Source organism: Sceloporus occidentalis, unplaced genomic scaffold (genome assembly GCF_023333645.1).
Source record: "Sceloporus occidentalis isolate IW3139 unplaced genomic scaffold, rSceOcc1.0.p SCAF_4, whole genome shotgun sequence".
Classification (NCBI taxonomy): Eukaryota; Metazoa; Chordata; class Lepidosauria; order Squamata; family Phrynosomatidae; genus Sceloporus; species Sceloporus occidentalis.
The window spans coordinates 50,499,791-50,523,853 of record NW_028316984.1 but is presented as its reverse complement, the minus strand read 5'-3'; the positions used below and the strand labels follow the sequence as shown (position 1 = coordinate 50,523,853).

At 39.7% G+C, this 24,063-nt stretch overlaps 1 protein-coding gene across 1 annotated transcript in view; it reads right to left on the bottom strand.

The window, feature by feature from the left end:
* Positions 1-24,063, bottom strand: part of NEB (nebulin) — a 212,763-nt gene that overhangs the window by 165,655 nt on the left and 23,045 nt on the right. Inside the window, exons 11-28 of the mRNA XM_089520035.1 lie at positions 23,806-23,922; positions 21,774-21,875; positions 21,565-21,672; positions 21,371-21,475; positions 19,466-19,564; positions 16,732-16,836; positions 15,014-15,121; positions 14,799-14,912; positions 13,390-13,491; positions 13,189-13,296; positions 12,996-13,100; positions 12,429-12,527; positions 10,567-10,671; positions 4,228-4,335; positions 4,013-4,126; positions 2,384-2,581; positions 1,683-1,790; positions 312-410 (exon numbers count right to left, since the gene is read on the bottom strand). Coding sequence (XP_089376161.1) covers positions 312-410; positions 1,683-1,790; positions 2,384-2,581; positions 4,013-4,126; positions 4,228-4,335; positions 10,567-10,671; positions 12,429-12,527; positions 12,996-13,100; positions 13,189-13,296; positions 13,390-13,491; positions 14,799-14,912; positions 15,014-15,121; positions 16,732-16,836; positions 19,466-19,564; positions 21,371-21,475; positions 21,565-21,672; positions 21,774-21,875; positions 23,806-23,922 — 2,004 coding nt within the window. The remainder of the gene's footprint in view (positions 1-311; positions 411-1,682; positions 1,791-2,383; positions 2,582-4,012; positions 4,127-4,227; positions 4,336-10,566; positions 10,672-12,428; positions 12,528-12,995; positions 13,101-13,188; positions 13,297-13,389; positions 13,492-14,798; positions 14,913-15,013; positions 15,122-16,731; positions 16,837-19,465; positions 19,565-21,370; positions 21,476-21,564; positions 21,673-21,773; positions 21,876-23,805; positions 23,923-24,063) is intronic.

Genomic DNA, 24,063 nt, shown 5'->3' with positions numbered 1-24,063 from the left:
TTCTAAGCAATTATTTCCATTGTCCAACAGCTATGGAAGTGTCTTCTACCACCTGCAATGTGCAATTTTTGACCATGGATTAAATCTGGAACATTCTGCTTTAGCCTTCTCCTAATGAGAAATCAAATGCTCTCAATATGTTGAGAAAGGAGTTTTAATAAAATCCTGAGTTTATGAGTGGAGAATATATGATTTATAATAGTTATTCTGAAATAATAAGTCTCTCACACTCTGGTCCATAATCAATACAGCCTAAAGTAAGAGGGCCAACTGTATATGGTCTTTCATCTTTAGTGGTACCCAGTACTTACATCACTCCTTTGGGCTTGGTTGATTTTAGCTTGTACTACATTAGGATCATCATCAATTTGTGTAAACTTTAGAGTGTCTGGATGATGACGATATTTTTTCTGGCAAAGAAAAAGAAAAATAATTATACTTCCTTCATTAAAAGGATACACAAAGAAAATAATATTTCATCTCCATAAAAGACATTTCCAGATACAAGCTATTAATATCTTTTACAAACAATTATAGGATATATAAGCTAAATTTGTGCTGTCAAGGAAGCTAATCTTAAAAAAGGTATAGTCCAGGGGTTGGGGGTTGGGCTTTTTTATAACAGAGAGATTCAGGCCATGCCATCTACACTCAAAGTCTCTGTTCCAAAAATATTTAAGTTGCCAGATGTTCCACTGAAGTCATGTGAACTATTGACCATATCGAGACCTACATAAACATTCACTTCTTTGCTTGTTTTGTAGTGTGCATAAATCCATAGTTATAAGAAGAGTTTGAGATTACATAAAATGGCTCCATGGTATATTTAAGGGTTGTCCGCACTGGCAAAATAAAGTGGCAACTTGAAGCCATGCAGTTTAGACAACATAAGAGTTGAAAACGAAACTAAACTGTGCACTGGGGCTAAAAGCAGGAGCAAAAAGAAGGTCTGCCTTAATGGATAAAATGCCCATCATCGCACCTGCATATAAACAGCATGGTGCTAGTACAGGACTGCAGGAAAGCAAAAATGTGAAAGTACAACAAACAGGGCAAGTCACCAATAATGCAATGGATGTAATTACAACATACATGAACCAGACAGTCCAACAGGAAGGCAATGGGTAAAGGGGGAGGTTTAGGGGGCATGTATGGTGTACAGCACGTGTTACTGTGTGGCCAATCAGATGGGGGTCTAATGGGATGGCAGCTGGGAGGTGGAAAGTAACTTATGGCTACAGGCAGTATGTTCTTGCAATGGTGTGTATGCATGGTGAGGAGGTGGGGGGGAAATAACCAAGTGGTGTGGTTTGACACACTGCAGTGTGGATTGCCCGTGGGTATTCATCCCACCTCGGAGCTGGCCATGCAGATAGCGAGGCTTCCACTGCTTTCAGAAAACACAGAATTGAGCCACTTTATCCCATCAGTCTGCTCAGCCCCAGGGTGAAGCTCGGTTGATTTCTTTTTACTTTTACAAAAGTACTAGAAGTATGGGCTTCACTGCTAGTGACTTACATCCTTTGGCTGAAAGTCTTGGGCTGCCCCTGCTGAGGAATCAAATAAGCAGCCTCAGTTTTATGCATGCAGTTCCTATTTGACAAAAAAATGTGCAAAAGCCTACTTCATGTGCTATCACTTTTAGACTGGGATGAGTTTTATATTGTGTCATGTTTATTTACCTCATTAAGAATATCTGATGCTCTCTTATTTTTTTCTGCATCCATGGACCCATATGGCACCCAACCACAACCTTTCATCCAACTGTTGTAGTCAGCTTTATATTCATTCTGAAAAAGAACATAAAAATGACAAATGCAATTACTATTTGAAGGAAGGAAGGAAGGACAGAAAGAAGGAAGGAAGTCTTTTTTTGCTTGCTCATATTACATTCTCCCAAGCTGTCCCCTATGTGAGGATATATTCACTAACAATGGTTTTTCACCTAAAAACAAACTAGTTATAATGGCTGAATAGAATAAATATAAGATTTTAGCATAGTTCCTAGAAAAGATGAAAATGAAATTCTGAAATTCTGAAGTAGATGCAAATAGTGATTCACCAAACTGATGTGAGGATAAACTCTTGAAAGTCACTATTCAATAATTCTAAAGCTTCTGAATTTCCCCAAAAAGAGAAAGCAATAACCATACAAATATATCTTCTCTAAAGCTGGTGGCTAAACATTCTATGCTCCAGACTATTCACCATTGTTAGGAGACAAGTAAGAAATAATGGGGATCACCAAGTGACCACTTGTGGGACTGTCCAAGGTGGCAAAATAGGACAGAGAAAACCTGAGGAAGATCTTACATCCCTCTATGTGTTTACAAAGCCTTCTTTAGTGGCTCAATAGTAGGTATGCAAATCTTCAATTACTCACATCACTTTGTATAGCATTAGCCTTCTTGGCAAGTTCCACAGGAATACTGTCAGGAGGATAGGAGTAATTATGAATGAGATGCTTGTAATCTGTGTTGCTGACAATCGCCTGTGCTTTCTTTGCTTGGATGACTGAAATCATGTCCAACGGTGTTGTGTACCTGGTCTTTGACTCCTCATAACCTTTTTTGTATTCACGCTACAAAATAATGAATGCATACCATTAAAAGTTTAAATTTTCTTTAAAATTGCACAAGGTTTTGTAAACTGTAGGTTACTGCACATCTACATATAAGTCCAGCACAGATTATTAAAGGAATTATTATCTGCAACAATCGATAAACTTTGTAAATACTGAGTAATGACTGTTCATTTTGTTTGTTTTTGTAATGAACAAAAATTGAGAGATGTGCCCAAAAATTAAATTAGTTTTTCTAATTAGTTCTCAGTTAAGGTAGATGCAATATTATCCCAAAATGTACAGTTGTCCCTCTATATCCAGGGATTCTTTATCCATGGATTCAACACAGTTGTATACTACAGCTTCCATTTAACTTATTATCTACAAAATTTGGTGGCAACTGTGGTACAGAAAGCTATCCTCCCATGCCACAGAACCTGTTTTGAGGAAGCAAGAAGAGAACAGCTGGTAAAGGTTGGGTATGGTAAAGCATACAATAAACTAAGCAACTAATATTAAGGATGGATGGCATCATTATGAAGAAGATGAAGCCATCTGAATAAGTTGTGTGGTGCAGTTTTGCCAGCAGTAGCAATGTGAATTTCACTGAAGGCAGGAGCAGCAAGGCAACCTAGTGGATGCTCCAAAAATGCAGAGAGGGATTGAATGTAGCTGACAGGCCACATATTGCTCGCATCTGTTCTACAGAAAACAAGGTCCAAACAGTTGGCACACTGCATTGGATTAATCATCTACCTATTTCAGAATCTAATACAGAAACATTGCAGGCCTAGTTTTTACAGAAGAATCAACAGCTGAAATGCCAACATTAGGATGGATGGCCGAAACATCCCCCTCTAAAAATAATTACAGATGCTCTCATCTCTCAATCATTTCTCCTGCCCTTTTTGTGTGCATCACAATCATGCATAGATTTACACATACATAAATTCCACTGTGGACAGTAGATCATGCTAACAGGGGTTAGGATTGCAACCTTGGTAATTACAAGCTTGGAAAATCTACTTTGTGGACTAAAGCTACTAGAATTCTTCATGAGAAGAATTATGAAGATTTTGGGAAATAGTAATCAGTTTTCAGTAATGTTGACTTGAGATGGCAATAGGTCACTGGCTCATTGTATAGAAAGGTTTTGCTTGTTTTCTTGTTAGATTCCTCCTGAATATACATTTATCCAAATCTACACCTTGAATAACTTGTGCAAATGTTGCAAAGCCCTTTCACCTTGTCTAGCATTCACTAATAAGAATTAAGACAGCAGTGAATACAATTATCAGATTATCATTAAAATAGTTCATTAGGATTTGTTTTCACACTTATCCCTGCTTCTTCTTTTTTTACTCTCCTTGGGATGAAGATAAATGAACAGCTACAAAGACTTTAACAGACCGCCACCTTCCCATTACAGTGAACCACAGTGGTACTTACATCACTCTGCAGTTTGGCCACTTTCCGAGAAAGCACCATTTTGGGATCATCTTCAATGCTCAAAGCTCCAATTAACTTCCCTTTACTCTGTTCATAACCCTTCTTATACTCCACCTACATGTGGAAAAGACATTAACGTTCTTCTATATTCTGTAAACTTGGCACAGATATTCAAATCAATGAAAGAGTTGCTGACATTTCTATGCAACACTCACATCACTTGCAATCTTTCGATTGGCTTTAGCAGCAAGGATTGGAATGGCATCCATTTTGATGTCAAATTTCTTGTCTTTTGATTGCTCCCAATCATACTTGTACCAGTTCTGACAGAGGTAGAAACAAGTAACATGAGATGATATCACATAAAATCCCTAATGTACTGTAGAAAACAACAAAACCTATAACTACCATGTGCATGAATCGCTTAAAATATTAGGATTGTTTTGATTAGAAAAATACTATATATACCCAACTATAAGACTACTTCATGTATAAGTCGAGGGCAGGTTTTGGGGCCAAAATTATGGATTTCGATTTGACCTGTGGATAAGTCGAGGGAAAAAACTTTGGGATATGTAACAAAGCAAAGTTTACAGCAGAAAAGCAAAGGAAAACAATGTCAATGAACTTAACATTGGGCACAGGGGTGGGCCTTTGCTAGCTGTGTTCCAGCAGAGGAATGATTCGTGTTGTATTTTTTCTCTGCTGCTGTGTTGCTTTGTGTGGGGGAGAGTTTATGGATATGGGGAGTGTACAGCTTGGGGAAGTAATGGATGATTGTGTTGGTGTGAGCGGGGCTCCCATTGGAGTTGTGTGGGGCAGGGGGAGATGTAGTGGTAGGAGAGTGGAGTCATATCCTAAGGGAAGGCGAGATCGATGTGTAATATCTATCTCTCCTTCCATCCACTCTCCTAACCAAAGAGATCTGAGGGTCAGTCCAACTGTACCACAAACCCTGTCTCTGCTCTTGTGCAGTGCCAGGTCCGTAAAGAATAAGACCCACATAATGTATGATCTGTTAGAGGATAAGAGCTGTGACCTGGCTTGCATCACTGAGACCTGGCTTGGGCCTGAAAGCGAAGCAGTGTGGGCACAGGCCCTCCCTGCCGGGTACTCAGTTAAGGACCAGACCAGGTTAGGTGGGGGGGGGGTTGCCTTGATTCACAAGAACACCTTTTCCTTAACCAGGAACCATGTCTGACATACTGCTCATATCGAATGTATTTACCTGATCCTGAAGGCCAGAGACAGTTTAGGGATTCTGTTGGTCTACCGGCCACCCCGTGTGCTAACAGACTCCCTGGCCGAGCTGACACAGCTGCTCTCGGAGCTGGTGTTGGAGTCCCCTAGGCTTCTTGTCCTGGGGGATCTCAACATCCCCTTCGAGGCCAGCCATAGTCCAACAGGTGCGGCTCGGGAGTTCATGGCTACCGTGACTGCCATGGGCCTGTCCCAATTCGTCTCAGGGCCCACGCATTCTGCCAGTAATACGCTTGATGTCGTCTTTTGTACAGACATGGAGATTCTGTGGGCGGAAGTAACAAATATCTCCGCCTTGTCATGGACGGACCATTTCCTGGTCGAGGTTAAAATCAAGGCATCTACCCAGATCCCTCCCGGGGGTGGCGAACCTATTAGGATGGTCCACCCTCAAAGGCTGATGGAACCCAAAAGGTTCCAAGAAGCCCTAGAGCAGTATATGGTTGGAACTGACGGCGATTCTGTTGATGCCCTAACACTTGGGATACTGATCTCTCCAGGGCTATACACAGCATCGCTCCCAAGTGTCCTCTCAGGCCTGCTTCCAAAAAACAGCCCTGGTACACGGAAGATTTCAGGGAAAGGAAGCGGGCTCTGCGACCACTAGAGTGCAACTGGTGAAGACACCAGCACTTAGCAGACAAGGCACTCCTAGACTCTCACTTGAAGGCCTACGGAGTGGCAATAAGTGCAGCAAAGAATTCATTCCATGCTGCACATATTGCGTCCGCGGAGTCGCGTCCGGCAGAGCTGTTCAGGGTAGTGAGGGAGCTTACTCAGCTGCCCTCCCTGAACCCTATTTTGGAACCATCCAAGGCCTGCTGTGACAAGTTTAACAACTTCTTCGCAGATAAAATCTCTCGGATAAGGGCTGATCTCGACACCAGTATTTCTTCAGGATCCAGAGTAGAGGTCTCCAGAGCTTCCGTGGACTTTGTTGTACTGGATCACTTTGAGTCTGTGAGTACTGAGGAAGTGGACAAGATTCTTCGAAGTGTTAGGAAGACAACGTGCTCTCTCGATCCCTGTCCCTCTTGGCTAGCAGCTCAGGGAGGGGGACGGTTGTAACTATCATGTTACGCCGCATAATTAATTCATCTTTTCGGGAAGGGCGATTTCCATCCAGCTTGAAATTGGCCACTGTAAAACTGCTGCTGAAAAAGCCCTCCCTAGACCCCCTGATTCGAAGTAATTATCAGCCTGTTTCGCTGTTACCTTTCTTGGGGAAGGTGATCGAGAGGGCGGTTGCCTTCCAACTTCAATCAGTCTTGGATGATACGGATTTTCTAGACCCATTTCAAACTGGCTTCCAGGCGGGCTATGGAGTTGAGACTGCCATGGTCGCCCTGGTCGATGATCTCCGTCTGGGCATGGACAGGGGTAGCGTGTCCCTGTTAGTGCTCTTAGACATCTCAGCGGATTTCGATACCATTGACCATGGTATCCTTCTGGAACGCCTGAGGGAGTTGGGTATCGGGGGCACTGTGCTCCAGTGGTTCCGTTCCTACCTCTCGGGTAGATTCCAGATGGTGCAGCTGGGGGACGTGTGCTCCAATAAGAGGGCACTTACATCTGGTGTCCCTCAAGGAGCCATTATGTCCCCATGCTATTTAACATTTACATGAAACCGCTGGGTGAGATCATCCGGAGACACGGGGCGCAGTGTTATCAGCATGCTGATGACACCCAAATATGTTTTTCTGTGTCTCCGACTGATGCAGTGACCAGGGATGGCATCTTTCCTCTAGATGCCTGTCTGGAGTCAGTAATGGGCTGGATGAGGGAAAACAGACTCAGCTTGAATCCAGAGAAAACAGAAGTACTCGTGATAGGTTCCCCTGGCCCGGGGATGGAGATTTGTCCACCTGTCCTGAATGGGGTCACGCTTCCCCTGAAGGACTCAGTTCGCAGTCTGGGGGTGCTTCTGGACTCGTTGCTCCACCTTACATCTCAGGTGGATGTGACAGTCAGGAGCACTTGTTATCAGCTTCAGCTGATATGCCAGCTGTGACCCTTCCTGGGCCGGGGGGACCTTGAAACGGTGGTACATGCTCTGGTAACCTCTCGGTTGGACTTCTGTAATGCACTCTACATGGGGCAACCCTTGTACCAAACTCGGAAGCTTCAATTAGTGCAGAATATGGCAGCTAGTTTAGTCACTGGATGCCCCAGGACTAGCCACATAACACCTATTTTGCAAGATCTTCATTGGCTGCCCATTCGCTTCCGAGCGCAATACAAGGTGTTGGTTATTACCTATAAAGCCCTAAATGGCTTGGGCCCAGGGTACTTGGAGGACCGCCTCTCGCCATATAATCCGCCCCGCACTCTCAGATCGGCCGGGAAGCAATTGCTGAGGGTTCCTAATACGAAGCACACCGTGACTGCACAGAGGGCATTTTCCAACTCGGCCCCGCAGCTCTGGAACTCCCTTCCCGGCGAGCTCCACTCTGTTGCCTCCCTTGACCTGTTTAGGAAGAAGCTCAAGACCTATCTCTTCCAACAGGCTTTCCCCCAGGTGTTGTGACATCTGCTCTCCCCCTTCACATTAGCACTTTTTAAGCTAGCTATTGTTGTAGTATTTTAATGTTTGTAATCTTTTATCTTGTTTTTAAAATTTGATGTATTGTTGTGTGATTTTATAATGTAGATACTGTAGGAAATTGTACATTGTTTCGTACCCTTGTTGTAACCCACTTTGATCCCTTTGGAAAAGCGGGCTATAAATAAACAGTATTATTATTATTAATAGAATTTTAGCAGGCCCAACTGTTTGTATTTATACTAAAGGCAGGATGGATGGCAGAATAGAGAGGGAGTCAGTGCTTCACTAAGGGATGGTTCCTTTTTTTGAAAAGAGTTAAAGTACAGTATTTACATTGACTTGTGGATGAGTCAACTCAAGTTTTTGGGGTCAATTTTTTGACTAAAATTTCTAGACTTATACATGAGTAAATACAGCAACTGGAATTAACATTTTTAAGGAATATAATTTGCAAAAATTTGTCATCATCACTCAGTAGATTTGACTGTCACAAAAATGTGTACCAAAAGATCTTTACAATCATTAGAAACTACTGCACACACACCAGGATCAAGCTTTTTTCTTCCTCTCTTAGGGATCTACAGAGCTCTCTTCTTCAAATTACCAATCTTTTTACAAAATTATCCTGTACCTATTACTATAACTATTCTACTTCTATTCCACTGACTGGGTAGCATATAAATAAATCCTATTATTATTTTATTATTATTTCTATGGATTTTATCTCACCAGGCTCATTAGGTGCCACAATTGCACTAGTCTAGGAAATGCCTACATACCAGGTTGGGGACAGTCACTATCTCATAGCTCTTTAAAAGTGTCATGGTGCTGCTTTTATCCCAGCCTCTCCCTTCCTCATGCTGGCCTCCATAGCCCCAGCTCCTTGCCCTAACCCCTCTCCAGCATGCTTTTCAATCTGTATTTATTTCTGTTTTTAGCACAATTGTGTGATCATGGCAATCCATTAAGTAAAAGAAAGAAAGAAAGAAATTGGAAAAAATCAGCCTGCTTGGGAATAGTGAAGAGGAAGGAGAGAGGAGCAGAACTGTGCCACCTCATACCACATGACTGCCCATTTATTGGAACAGCCTTGGAAGAAACCTATCACACTTGAATTAGCAGTGCAAATGCAGTGCAACTGGGAGGGATTTATGGTTTTGACCATCAGTGAGAAGCAATGAGTGGACTCAGTGGCATCACTAGGGAGTGCCTAAAAGGGGGTAACACCATTGTTCCTCAAACACCTGCCTTTTGGCAAAAACAGATTGTGGCATTCACCTGTGTCCCATTAAAATGCTGAAGAGGTGGTGGGAGGCTTAGTGGGAGGAGAAAGGAGAGGCCCCAGATTTTTTTAAAATAAAAATAAAATAAAATTTCAAATTCCAAAAAATTAATTTTTCATTTTTTAAAAAAATATATTTTTTAATTTTCTTTAAAAACATAAGTTTACCAATTGTTCATTTTGAATACATGAAATTATGTATATGTACATTTAGTCTGTATGATATTTTAATTTAATAGTATAAATTGAATTGTGCTAGTTGTTTACTGTATGTAACAACTATTACCATTACATCCAGTGATATACGGGAATTACAATTTATGAGTAACATTAGTACAAAGAAATTACAGTGGGGCCTCATTATTCACTGATATTTGGTTCCAGAACCCCCCATGGATACCAAAATCTGTGGATGCTCAAGTCCCATTAAATATAATGGCATAGTAAAACTGTATCTCTTATATAAAAGGGCAAAAATCAAGGTTGTATATTTTTAAAGTATTTTCAAGCTGTGGATACTTGAATCCATGGATAAAAAATCCGTGGATAAGGAGGGCTGACTCTATTATGGATTCTGTATGGTGTGATATAGGAAGAGATCAATGGGGGTGACACCATGAGTTACTGCACAGGGTGACACCAACTCTAGTGATGTCACTGGACGGACTACAGGCCATGTACTGGACAGACACAGCATCATGTGATAAGGCACAGTCATAGATGCTACTATTCTGCTCTAATTCCACTTTTCAAGCTTCATGTGATAAAGTCCTAGATCCCTATCAGAAACTACTACTATCCCTGCAGAACTCCAAGGGCTTGTCTCTCCATTTCACCTGCCTCCAACCCATTTTTCCTGCTATCTACATGTGGCCTTAATATATTTACTGCGAGCTTTCCCTTCCTTCTTATCTATTCTTCCCTCCATTCGCAGGATCTGAGCATATATGCTTAGCACAGATTTAGGCACAGTGCTCTCTCAAGTGAAGAAAGATGTCTTTGTCATAACATGTGCTTCTACAAATTAGTTTGCCTTGTTTTGTGACCAGTGGTTGGAACGCAAACACAGGCTTACTTAGGAAGTTTGATTACCAAGGTAAACATATCTGAAGAAATCCTTTTACTGAAGAGAAAATGTACCAGTTGTTGGGAATACGTATTTCCTTAATGTCTAGTTTGACCTTCCAACTCTTCCTTCTCTGTCCTTTTGGAATCCTGATTAGATAGCCCAGAATCAAGTTTCCTTTCTTCACTCACCTACTTCTAGAATCCCTAGAATGTCTTATTTTTCTCCTTCCTGTTAGGGTTAGGTTTCTGCACAAGCCCCATTGTAATTGATCATGATGATGATGATGATGATGATGATGATGATGATGATGATGATACCAAGAGCAAATTGTTGTTTGCAGCCTAGTCATGTCTTTGTAACAGTGAAAATGGCCCAAATATTGTAAGGCTCATACTTACATCACTGAGGTTATATGCATTGACTCTGGACTGAAGGAACAGAGGAGCATCTGGAGGTATCGAACATTTGGACTTCTCACTCTCATGTTTGGCTTTATAGTTCAACTGAAATGTCAAAATGAACATATAATGTTACAAAACGTGAAATTAGTTTTAAAAATTTAGCCTATAGTGTGCTCCTTCTATGTGTAGGAAGCTTTAATCGATTCTTCAGGTCCTCTTCCACAGTAGAGAATAATATCATTATGAGTCTATCTTAACTGCCATGACAACATGCTATGGAATCCTAGGATTTGTAGTTTTTGTGAGATTCTAGAAGAGCTCTCTGGCTGAGATTTCTAAATACACTCCCTAAGCTCCAGATCCCAGAATTCCATAGAATGGAGCTATGATAGTTAAAATGGATTCACTTTGTTTTAACTGTATAATGTGAAAGGGCTCCTGGTGGAATTTTCAGAACTGTATTCCCCACCCCCTTACAGGCTTTCAAAATACCTGCAAACCAATTCTAGCAGACATCCTAGGTCTCCAGAGCTCATTCACAGGGGTGCATGGGGGGCTGCATTGGAGAGGACTGACTGCTTTCCTCTCAGATCTATCTGATTTCATTATTTGGCAACAGCAAAGAAAGAGGAAGGGCAGTTACAGTGAGAGAATAGCTGCTTGCTCTGTGCACCCTGTTTCTCTGATGCCTGGCTTTTGTAGACGGGGATTGTGGGAATCCACATGGCTAAAGCGGTATTGGAGGGAGCTGGAATAATTGTCTTGGGGTACAGTACCCTATGTGAATTCTAGCCATTGATTATAATACTTGGGCTTCATGAATAAGCTTGTGAGACAATCAGAATACTCCAATTTCTGTGAAAATTTAGCTGTGCAAATTATATAGACAAATTATAATAAGATTACGTTTGCATTTCACTGAAAAATAATCAGAAGCTTGAAGGGCTTGGTTGTTGCAGTTGTGAATTATTGTTTTGTTCAATATTTTAAAATTACATATTTTGTCTTGTTTTCTTTTTTCACTTTCTTTGCCCTTCTTCTCCTAATATGTGTCTCCGTAGATCCGTTCCTTTCATCTTTTTAATATTTCAGTTTTCAGTGGGATAGTTGCAACATCTGAATTTCAAGCTGCTTCAGCAGAATGTGATCAACATCATGTAAACAAATTTAGTTAATTAATATAAAGTTTAAACCCAGAATAAAGTCAGAGAACTTTTGGCCATCAAATGTTTTGAATTACAGCTCCTACAATCTTTTATCATTGGCTCTGTGGGTGGAGCGGCTGGGAAATGACAGAGGAGGGTAACAATTCTCCATTACAACAACAGAGAATGGGTTGATTCCTTATACAAGCTTCCCACTACAACAGATGTAGATTCATAGGGAGCTAAAATAATATTTAAATCACTAGGCTTAATGACTCCAACTTAAAGAGAATAGGAAGCTCATCAAGAATGAAAACTGAATTATAATTCAGAGATCTGGAATATCAGATGTTCTAATATACAAGTAAGTAAGTCAGGGCATGTAATAGTTGGGAATTCCAGCCCACAAATTGCCCACATACATCTTCATCATGCAGGTATTCCAGGTGAGGAAAGTACACCTTTCAGGAAAATCAGACTCTTGACAGCTAACCATTGCTTATTCCTAGTTTTGTATGGAGAACTACTACATTCTTTTCCTCAAATAGAACAAGTGTTCATTCTCATGTCCATGTCCGAGTTATTCCTCTGCTGCTTCTGGAGCCTGCTCAGTAATGTCACAAGGGGAAGCTACCACAACTGTTTGTGTGATGAGGCATAGTGAAACGTAAGAGTAGACAGGAGACTGTTGCTTTTAGTTGCTAGGTTACTTACATCGCTCAGCTGCTTGGAATTAATCTGTGCTTGTACCAGAACAGGCGAGTCTGTCACTTGTGTAAATTTGATCTTGTCAGGATGTTTTTTGTAGGTATACTAGAGGGAGAAAAAATAATAATTGGCAGTTGATTTTGAGTAGGAGCCAGTATCATAGTCCTATTTTTAAGTATTAGCATAAATGAAAGGATTTATAATTCAGGTGTTGTAGTGCTCTTTATTCTCTGAAGTGAGGACTGGTCAAGTCAACACTGCTGTTTCCAAATGTCAAAGCCTGCAAACTATCAAAGGTACAAACTTCCAAAGATCCCCAGATGTTTTGTCAGATCAATTTAACATTTCCTAGTCAACGTTAACTAAGAATTATGAGTGACAAGGTAGTCATGGAATATTTGCCACATGCAAGCACAGTCGACTAAGCCACTATTACTTGCATAAACAGCCTTGTTATGTATAAATTTACCTGAGAAAACTTGCATGTGCTGAACACATTTTGTCCATTAGATGTCATAATAATCCTATAAAGTAAATGTAACAGAGATCTGCCAGCAGTAAATGAATACCTACATCTTTGCACTGGTCTAGTTTCTTTATGGCTTCATATTCTTGAGTTATGGTCTGTGGGAAGTAGCATTTTGACTTGTCCTCTTCATAGTCTGCTTTGTAATTTTTCTAGAAAAAGAATAACAATGGATCAATCACTACCACCAAATTTGTCTGAACAAGCAAAGCCAGAAAGGTCAATATAATTCATACTTACATCACTCTTCATGGCTTCAATTTTCATACAGTGTGTTTGATATGGGTCTTCAAAAGTGCCTATGTAGCGGCCCAAGATATTATTTATATATGGTTCTTTATATTTCACCTATAGGAGAAGAAGAGCATTGCCTCATGTTACTACAGCTCATGAACTAGATTGAGGAGTCTGGTATCTAGGAGCAATAACTAGCACACTTACCTCACTGAAGTTTTTCAGAACATTGTCGACTTGATATTTTGGAGTGTCACAGTAGTTAATACTTATTCCTTTATTCTTTTCATATGCTTCCTTATATAATCTCTGCCAAGGAATTAAAATGGAAGATCATAAGTCTATGATAAATATCACAATTCCCTACTCTTATCACCAGTGAAAAAGCTTGTACGCTCTTCAAATACTGAACATCCACCATTACATCATGTATGCAGCCACCTTCTATGTCTAATCTGCAGCTGAGCTTCAGAAGTTACACTTTCTGAAGATGGATGTTCATTTAGATAATTGTAGCTAATAGCTATTGATAATCCTATTGTTTGCAAATTTGTCTTACCCTTTTGAAAAGCCATCTAAAGCAGTCCTATCACATGTCAGTGAATGAGATAAGTAAGTTAAACATTACATGGGATGCATGAATTTTATCTTTCATCTACCCAATTTCATAATAAAAATACAATACATGCTAAACAGTCAACAGAAACAATCAGTAGAGGGTATCAAAACATATTAAGGCTAGTGTGGTGTAGTGATTTGAGCCCTGGACTATGATTCTGGAGATAAGAATTTGATTCACCTCTCAAGAATGGAAACCTACTGGGTAACATTGGGTGAATCACACAATGTTATTGCCAGAAACCCCTGTGATAGAACCACCTCAAGGTCATCATAAGTGGAAATGACTTGAAGGCACACAACAGTGTGTGTTCAGTCTGGCTCTGTGAATATGTAAAAAAATTCTCAACTCTAAATCCATAATCCAGGATAAAACCTAAAATGCATGGGGAGAAGGAAACAAGTGACCAAGAGACAACAGTATGGGTGCCAGGAAAGGACACCCCATAAGTGGGGAGTTACAAATAAAAAAATACCCTCTTTTCTAGCCACCCACCTAACTTCATTCAGTGGGAGCACCTGAAGTCATCCAACGATGACTTCAGGGTTCCAGCAAGGGCATACAGGAGGAGATGTTTCTTAAGAAACTGTCCCTTTAGAAACTCTTGCAGGAGGAAGGGAGTATTAGCAAAAATACACCAACACCAACAACCTGCTCCCTCTCCAGTGGGCTCCTCCATTGGACTAATCCAACTTCCATAAATGGAAGAAACCTTTCTGCTTATAGAAATGTTTTACACTTCTTTCTTATCAATTTAAGCTGTAGGGGTGGAAGTTCACCAAAGATTAATATGGTCAACTTTTAGAATTTTATACTGTGCCTGTAGTCCTGCCAAGTATCCCAGGTTCTTGTTTTAAACTGTATTTATTTATTTTACTTATATCCTGTCTTTCCACCAAAAAATCTCTGATGAATGGGATGCAAGGAGCTAAAATGAATGTAAATAAAGGAATGCCCATAAACAAAACTTGATTACAGCGTATATATTAATACTTACATCACTCTGTAGTTTGGCCACTTTCCGAGAAAGCATCATTTTGGGATCATCTTCAATGCTCAAAGCTCCAATCATCTTCCCTTTGCCCTGTTCATAACCCTTCTTGTACTCCACCTATGTTGAGCAGGTGAGAAGTGAGGAAAATAAGTTAACTTTCTTCCATATGCAAATATGTATCAATAAAAAAAATATCTTAATTTTAGTCTATCACTTACATCACTTGCAATCTTTCGATTGGCTTTAGCAGCAAGGATAGGAATGGCATCCATCTTGATATCAAATTTCTTGTCTTTTAATTGTTCCCAGTCATACTTATAGCAGTTCTGATGCAGGATGGGGGGGTGGAAGGAAACAAAATGAGAAGATTATAATATTTATTGAATAGTTTACATACACACACATGAGAAAGAAAGATATACATAAATTTTCCTAACGTGTGTTGCTTAATAAGGAATATGAAAGTATGAGTTTATCATTGATTGGATTTCATGAAATTAATGGCACAGTAAATGGAAAAATCTTCTAGTTGTTTTCATGGATCATATGTGTTGTTAGGAACAGGATATATCAATAGCCTGGTTTAGCCAAACAACACTGTCAAGTCATTAGAGCATTGCTCATCTTTGGACTTAATCCTACACAATTTTCTTCTGCAGGGCTCATGTTTCCTCCCCCCCCCCCCCCACCACCAATGGATTATTGTAAATACAAAGCATCAACACATGTAACAGCAATTCTTTGTTTTTCTTAAATCTAAGCACATACTACTATACTCAGGCCTTTGCTTTCTTCCCACTCTTTTGTGTTCATGTCCTTCTTATTTCAGAGGAAGTCAGACAGATTTTTCTATACCCTTTGTTAGAGAAAGAGGCAGCTTTGTCTGATTCCACCCATATCAATGGGTGCCAACCTACCCCAATGCACAGGAACCAGTTTTAGGGGTTCCTCCATCCAAGTCTATTTTAATTTACTTGTTTGTCTCCTGTCCTATCCTTTGATGAATTTCCTCAGAGAATACATATTCAACTTACTATAAGGATTCAGACAATTCATCTTGTTATCACTGCAAGCTCTTATCTTTCCCTTCATACCCAGATGAATGGGATCTAACATTACCAGTCAAATTACATTATGAAGCTATTCTGTCCTTTCCCCCATCAACAGATTTTCTATAGTAAATAAAAGAATGGAAGACAACAGAATAAAATACAGGAGGGTTGTAGGTGGAAAACAATGACATCTTGACCCCAAATAAAATCTGAGAAAAACAGCTGCATTATTAAACTCTCATCTGGAAACAGCCTATATCTCTGTTTCCCTTACTAAAATCCTTCTTAGTTCACCACCAGATTTGGTAATATCTTTTTTATTTACCTGTTTCTGAGTTCTCTATCCCTTAACTCTTCTTCCTCCTGGTCTACCTTTCTGCTTCATATTTATGTAATCATTGGAAAATGCCTGACATATACTAGTTGGGTCTCTCTTATCCAAAGTTCCAAAACCCAGAATACTCCAACATCAAAAACTTTTTTTTCATCGGTGGTTAAGATAGGTGTCAACCTTTGCTTACTGATGGTTCAGTGCACACAAACTTTGTTTCATGCATAAAATTAATAAAAATGTTATGTATAACATTACCTTTGGGCAAAGTGTATAAGGTTTATATGAAACATAAGTAAATTTCATGTTTAGACTTGGGTTCCCCTCCCCAAAGTATCTCTTTATGTATATGCCAAGATTTCCAAATCTGAAAAAAATCCTAAATCCCAAACGTTTCTGGTCCCAGGCATTTCAGTTAAAGGAGACAAGCTGTAGCTGATTGTGGTGGTGATGTGATATAATCTGCATCTCAAGTGCTATTAGCAGCCTAGTGTTGTCCGTTGTACCTTCCTACTTCTGAAAGACCTATTTATAATGTAAGATTCATACTTACATCACTGAGGTTATATGCATTGACTCTGGACTGGAGAAAAAAGGGGGCATCTGCAGGAATGGAACATTTGAACTTCTCATTCTCATGTTTGGCTTTGTAGTTCAACTGAAATGCAGAATGAACAAATAATGACATAAAAATGATGACACAAGTTAATCAGTTCAGATTTCAAAACAGATTGTTAAAACAGAACTAAATAGGAATATCCAAAAATCTAAAATCAGATGTCTCACATACACACTATTTCTGTGCCTTTTATTTGGCCAAGAATAATATTTCCATTGTTACCTATAAAAGGAATCAGACTGCACCATCAGAGAGTGGATGGGCCTTTTGCTTTCAGTGGACACAGAAACAATAGATGGGCACTTGCTATCATATGAAGCAAAACCTCCAATCAAATGTAGTGTAAAAAGCTCTCCTTTTTCAACATATTGCATGTTTATTAATGTCTAGTATCTGTAAATCCTAACTTACCAAATCTACAAGTATTATATTCTCCTCTTTTGTCAATATAGCTCTATATGTAGTGATTGTTTGCCTCAGTAATAGAAATTACATCTGGGCCATTACAGATGCATATTATAACAAAATTTATATTGAATAAATATTATTGACAAGGTAAGATTTAAGTCCTTAAAAATAAAAACATATGGAAAGTCATAATATATCGCTATATATTTCATATCACTCTCATGAACAAAGTGGATTCCAGTCATAACCAGCTAAAAATATAAAATTGCTGCATAGTACTTGTGAACAGGGCTTAATATGAGCCACGAGTTTCTCAAAATTCAGCACTGAACAGAGTTGACCCTGTCATTAGACAAAATGAAGCATCTGCCTCCAGAAGCAGTAGCATTATCACTGCATCCCCATCCTGACTCCTCAGCAATCTGATCATTCATCTCTATTGAAGTTCTGTTCACCATGCTGTCTGGTGCCCTAACTATCCTGCTGCCTTAGGTGTAGTGGAACACTGTGGTACATGTTATGGTCAATAAATATGAGTATTAGACTTTGATGCATAAGACAAGAAAGCTATCTGTTTCCAGAGTCTGCATAAATTGTTAAGACAGGATACTGGACAGGCTTGGGCTGCTGTGACCTGGGGAGCTATGCCTTATTCTAAACTACACATTGAAAATTCCCTCATTCTCCCCACTCCTGCTGACAAAGAAATGGTTGCACTGATGAAAACAATCAGTGCTTAACTGCCTTGTTCATCTCCAGTCAATGGAGACCTGCTGAACTGCCTCAGGCTGGTACACCTCCCATTGTGACGTATATTGCACCTTTCAGAGTGGTTGAGCAAAACCTATCTGGATTTGAAAGAGCATAAATATCTAGCATGATTGGCTTTGTCCTGTATGCACAACCCCATTGTTTGATACTGCTTAGACCATTTAAGAGTCATTATCAGTATGCAAAGGGCACTCATTTATATGAGTGTTTCGAGCTTTTATTTTGTAGTGTCCTACATTTTCTTGAATGTCCTACATTTTATGGTGTCTTGTCCTCCTTCACAATTAGGACATCTGGTCACCCTGAGAGAAAGCATTTCTTTCTCTCAGACCTGCTTCCCTGCTCCAGTCTGCAATCATCTTCTCCACGTCAGATGGTGAGAAAATCCATATGAAGTTTATAGCCTGTAGTCCCTTAAGCTTAGCGCTAGCCCCCCTCAGATTGGTTAGGAGAAGGGTTTTTAGCTTCCATGCTGTTTTTCCCCTTTTTTGCTTTGAGAAACAGCTTGCATTGAGCATAGACTGTTCTTCTGCTTCTCCTACTATCTTCTTCTGATGTCTTAATAAAGAAACAATTATTTTTGATGCCAAATCAGCTTGTCCCTCTACCTCATATTTATTTGGAGTCACTTTGGTTAATTGTCTGTTTTTAAAATCTTCAGCCTGTAAGATCCTGCAGAGAGTTAGTGCCTGGAAGAGTTTTCCTCTAAAACCAGTCCACTACTCTTAACAACTTAACTAAGATATAATTGCCAGTCCAGTTGAGTTCTATATGCAAAATGGAGATAAAGCAGTATCTTGCCTTTCATCTCAGGTCACAAAATGTTTTAGACCAACCCTAGCACTGAATGCTAAAGCTCCATATTGGGATGTTGAAGTTGTCAGACTATGCAGAGGTTGGAAATAAACACACCCATCTCTGCCATGCAGGCTAACAGAGAGAAACTATGGCCTGTTACAGACTGCCAGAATAAAGCTGCTTTGGGTCTCTTTGGAGGTATGCTGTTTAAATGATGCATGCTTCCTAAGAATCCGGAAGCTGCACCAAAGCTGCACTCCAGTGCTTAGGAATGGAGTGTGGCTTTGGCGCGACCTCCAGACTTTTAGGACCCATGCATCATTTAAATAGCATACCTCCAAAGAGACCCGAAGCAGCTTTATTTTGGCAGTCTGTAACAGGCCATTGATTCTTGATCAATGAAACATGCCTACCAAAAAGGTCTGAACCCTCACACATCTGTAATCAGCAATGGATTATTGCTTCTCCCTGTGTGTATATCAGAACCCTACTGAGACCTCCTCCCCCCCCCCCACCCCCATGGAACAAACAGTCAGTCTCATGTCTATACCAGACTTGTTTGTTTGCATATTCTGGATCTGTTCAATAATGTCACAAGGGGAAACTCCTAAATCATGCCTGGAAACTGTTTGTCCAGTGAGGCACAATGAAACAGCAGGAGACTGTTGCTTTTAATTGTCAGGTTACTTACATCACTCAGCTGCTTGGAATTAATCTGTGCTTGTACCAGAACAGGTGAGTCTGTCACTTGTGTAAATTTGATCTGATCAGGATGCTTTTTGTAGGCATACTGGATGGAAGAGAAAGTAAAACAAACCAACAGAAAACATTATATTTTGAACTACCATCTATTATGTGAGCAAAACATCATCATATGCAGATCTTAAAGCCCTCAGACTACCAAAGACATGGAGCCATCCAAGCAGTATCAGACAAGAGTATGGATAAATTTGATCAACCTTCCTAGTACATCATAAGCGAAAACTATGAATACTCATGTAAACATACTACATTTCCCACACACAGTTATAGTGCCTCAAGCTAAGCCAAAATGTGCTATTATCACATGCACATCTTAAAGTCCTCTAAACTAGACTAAGGCCTGTTACAGACTGCCAAAATAAAGCTGCTTTGGGTCTCTTTGGAGGTATGCTGTTTAAATGATGCATGCATCCTAAGAATCCGGAAACTGCACCAAAGCTGCACTCCAGTGCTTAGGAATGGATTGTGGCTTTGGCATGACCTCCAGACTCTTAGGACCCATGCATCATTTAAATAGCATACCTCCAAAGAGACCTGAAGCAGCTTTATTTTGGCAGTCTGTAACAGGCCTAAAATAAAAATGAAGAAACATTCACGAGGCCTCGATAAAGAAATATAATACAAGCTTTAACTTATTAATTTACTGAACATTGTATCTATTCCATTAGGTACCAGGGACAGTGCCAGACACCACATTTATTCGCCACATGCCACACACTGGTGTAGGCCATTATCTTCCCTGCTATAGTTAGGAAGAATTAACTGCATGGGAGGTTAGATTTCATTTGAGAAATATTGCATGTGAGCTAAACATATCCTGGCCACTAGGTGTCATCAGAACCTTGTAAAATGTATATAAAGTTGTTACCTGTCAGAATTGTGAAACCCAAGGGTGAACTACACATTATATGCTAATTAGTGGGGGAAGCCCCTCAGCATTCTTATTTTGATGAACAGTAGCCTCTAGAGGCTGAAGTTTTGAGCAGAATAGCAGCTGGAAGAAAGAAAGGCTGAAGCCATTCTCTAATTTGCAATTTTCAGCTGAAAATCATCCCCATCACACTCCGTTACTCAAAACTCCCCATCTCTCTCATTGAAAGAAAAGTGATAGAACAGAACTCTGTTTCATGCATTTGGAATGGTGTAATTTGCTTCAGATACTCTCATACTAAATATTTCAGTAGAAGGTATCTTGAAGAGCATTTATTTTCAATTTTGTAAATTATTAAACAGAATGATAGATATAGTTAATTAGTACTTTGTCTACATAGTCTTTTTTCCATTTGTGTATACATTAAAGGTAAAGCTAAAAGTTTCCCCTTTGACATGATTGTCTAGTCATGTCTGACTGTCAGGACAGTAGTCATCTTCGTTACTAAGCCAAGGGAGCCAGCGTTGTCTAAGACGACTCCGTCGTCACGTGGCCAGCATGATTAAATGCTGAGGCGCATGAAACACTGTTACCTTCCCAACAAAGTAGTACCTATTTATCTACTTGTACATTTACATGCTTTCAAACTGCTTGGTTGGCCAAATCTGGGACTAGTGATGGGAGCCCACTCCATCACGTGGCACCTAGGTCTCAAACTGCCAATCTGCCAACCTTGTGGTAATCAGAGTCAATGTTTTAACCACTAAGCCACCATATTAACAGACATTATTTTTGCTTAAAATTTGTTTGTTTTTCATTGTATTCCATAGTGACAGCATGCCTTGCACTGTACAATTTTGAATTTAAAAAGGAATGTAGTTAAGTTTTTCTTTAACTCTTTGTAGTTCCAGAACACATAGTACAGCTAAGGATGAGCTCTCTCAACAGTGAAGGAGTACCTACATCTTTGCACTGGTCTAGCTTCTTCATGGCCTCATATTCTTGAGTTATGGTCTGTGGGAAGTAGCATTTTGACTTGTCCTCTTCATAGTCTGCTTTGTAATTTTTCTAGGGAAGAAAAATGACAAGGGATCCATCACCACCATGAACTTGTCTGATCAAGAAAATCCAGAAAGGTCAATGTAATTCATACGTACATCACTCTTCATGGCTTCAATCTTCATGCAGTGTGTTTGATATGGGTCTTCAAAACTGCCTATGTAGTGGCCAAGGATATTGTTCTGATAAGCCTCTTTGTATTTGACCTATAGGAACAGAAGAGTACCACCACATATTAGATCAAATATTCCAGTTTAGGAAAGTCTGGTCTTAATCGTGATATAGAAGTGATTGCCACCACACTTACATCACTGAAATTTTTCAGTACGTTGTCAAGCTGATACTTTGGAGTGTCACAGTAGTTAATACTTGTTCCTTTGGCCTTTTCATATGCTTCCTTATATAATCTCTGTCAGGAAAAAATACAAAGAGCATGATATGAAAGGGCTACCACAAATATAATCATTCACACTGCACCTTACCTGCCACCCAGTAAGCTTGCTGAGGGCCAGGAACCACTATAGAAGTCCACAGGAAGAAGAGGTATGCTATGAGCAAATCCAGAAAGACTCATGGAAAGTTAGGGAAGAATAGTCTTGTCAGGAAATGCTCCCCCACCCAAGGTACTTTACCCAGGACCTACCCAAAGTTGACACCAAGGTTGGTTTTAAGATCCAATATTATATCCAGGCCTTGTATTAGCATCCAGCACCCTGGTAGGATCCACCAGACATGAGAACTCCCTTAGACCTCCTGAGATAGGCAACATGAAGTTTGGAGCCAATGTTTTAATTTTAATTTTGGACTCCACTCCCTGGATTCCTGACTGTTGACCAAGCTGGCTAGGGCCTTCTGGGAGTAATAATAATAAATAAATAAATATAAGTTTTATTTATATCCCGCTTTTTGTTAAAAACAATCAAAGCGGCTTACAAGAGTTAAAATACAATATATAGGAAATGTCCCCCTTAAAAGACAATTAAACAATATAGAATTTAAAATTACATAACAATTAAAACCAATAAAAGTGGCAGAGTCATAATATATATATGGGGGGGGGGGCAATCACCACATGGCCGAGTAGTTTATTCTGGAAAGGCCTGCCGGAAGAGATCCATCTTGACAGCTTTCTTGAAGCTGTCTAAGTTGGTGATTTGACGGATCTCGTCCAGCAGGACGTTCCACAGGCTGGGAGCGGTTGCAGAAAAGGCCCTCTGGGAAGTTTCAGTCAGTCTAGTTTTTATAGATTGCAATAAATTCTTCCCAGAGGACCTGAGAGTACGGGGTGGATTATATGGAAGAAGGCGATCTCTTAGATAGGTTGGGCCCAAGCCAGGTAAGGCTTTAAAGGTAATAACCAACACCTTGTACTGTGCTCAAAAACTAATAAGCAGCCAGTGGAGTGACTTTAATATTGGTGTTATATGGTCACTCCTAGAAGTAGTAGAGTAGAAGTCCAAAACACCTGGAGGTCTAAAATTTGGGAACCACTGCTCTAAAACAATGCCACACTGAGTTATCCAGGACAGGAGTTATCCAGGAGTTATCTCTTTGTTTTTAAATCATACATATATATGCCATATCAGGTATCATTTTAGGAGATAATCACAGTTTTTTCTCCCAAGCTGGGCACAGGCTGGGTATGGGCATAAACCGCTTAAAAATGGATGTTATCGCACACCTCTGTTCTCAGCTCGGAGACATTGCATACCCAATCCAGACTTCTCCCGGACGTCGCAAAGAACAGGAAAGTCCTATTATTTGTGAAGTCCAGATCAGGTATGTGATGCCTCCGAGCTGGGCATGAAAGTGTGCGATAGCATCCATCCCTGCCCACACCCAGATCAGGAGAAAAACATGTACGATAATCTTCTTAGAAGATGCATTTCCTCCTATGCAAAATAGAAGTATCAAGTTAATTGGTTTATCTAACACGAGGCTTGTCATTCACAATTTTTACTATTTTTTTATAAAAATCATTTGCAGTCTAAACATCCAATTTCTGGTTAATTGAGGACAGAGTTTTAGTTCAGACTTTAGTTTTAGTTTAGACAAAATACTTTTACTGAATATAGAACTCTGCAAAAAAATACTTTTTGGGGCAGCAAACTCTTAGAATCCCCCATGAAGATGTAGTTGAAAAAAACTTTTCCAAGGTCTGGATTCATCTAACTTATTTATTGAGTAAGCACTGCAGATCTATTTGCAGCTCATAAGAAGACATGGGGTCTTATGGGAAATGTATCAATAAGGAAGCCTAATTCAAAAGAACAAATGCTGTGATTGACAGAACTTTAGTAGTGATCAAAAACATCCCTGGAGAAACATATCTTGCGTACATCATTCACAAGATTTCCAACAGTTTTTAGATGCTTGAGCAGTGGATTCTCTGTAGCTGGAAGCACATTATAATCTGTAGAAGCTTTGGCTTTTTCATAGTCTTCTTTGTATTTCACCTAGAGAAGTTAAAGGGTAGAGGAAAAAAAACTTCAATAGCTTTATAAATGTGTGTGTTGTTTGAACATCTCAAATGCCTAGTATATTTTTATAGGTTTTGAAAAAAAGATTGACAAGATTTATGTACTATTTTATATGTG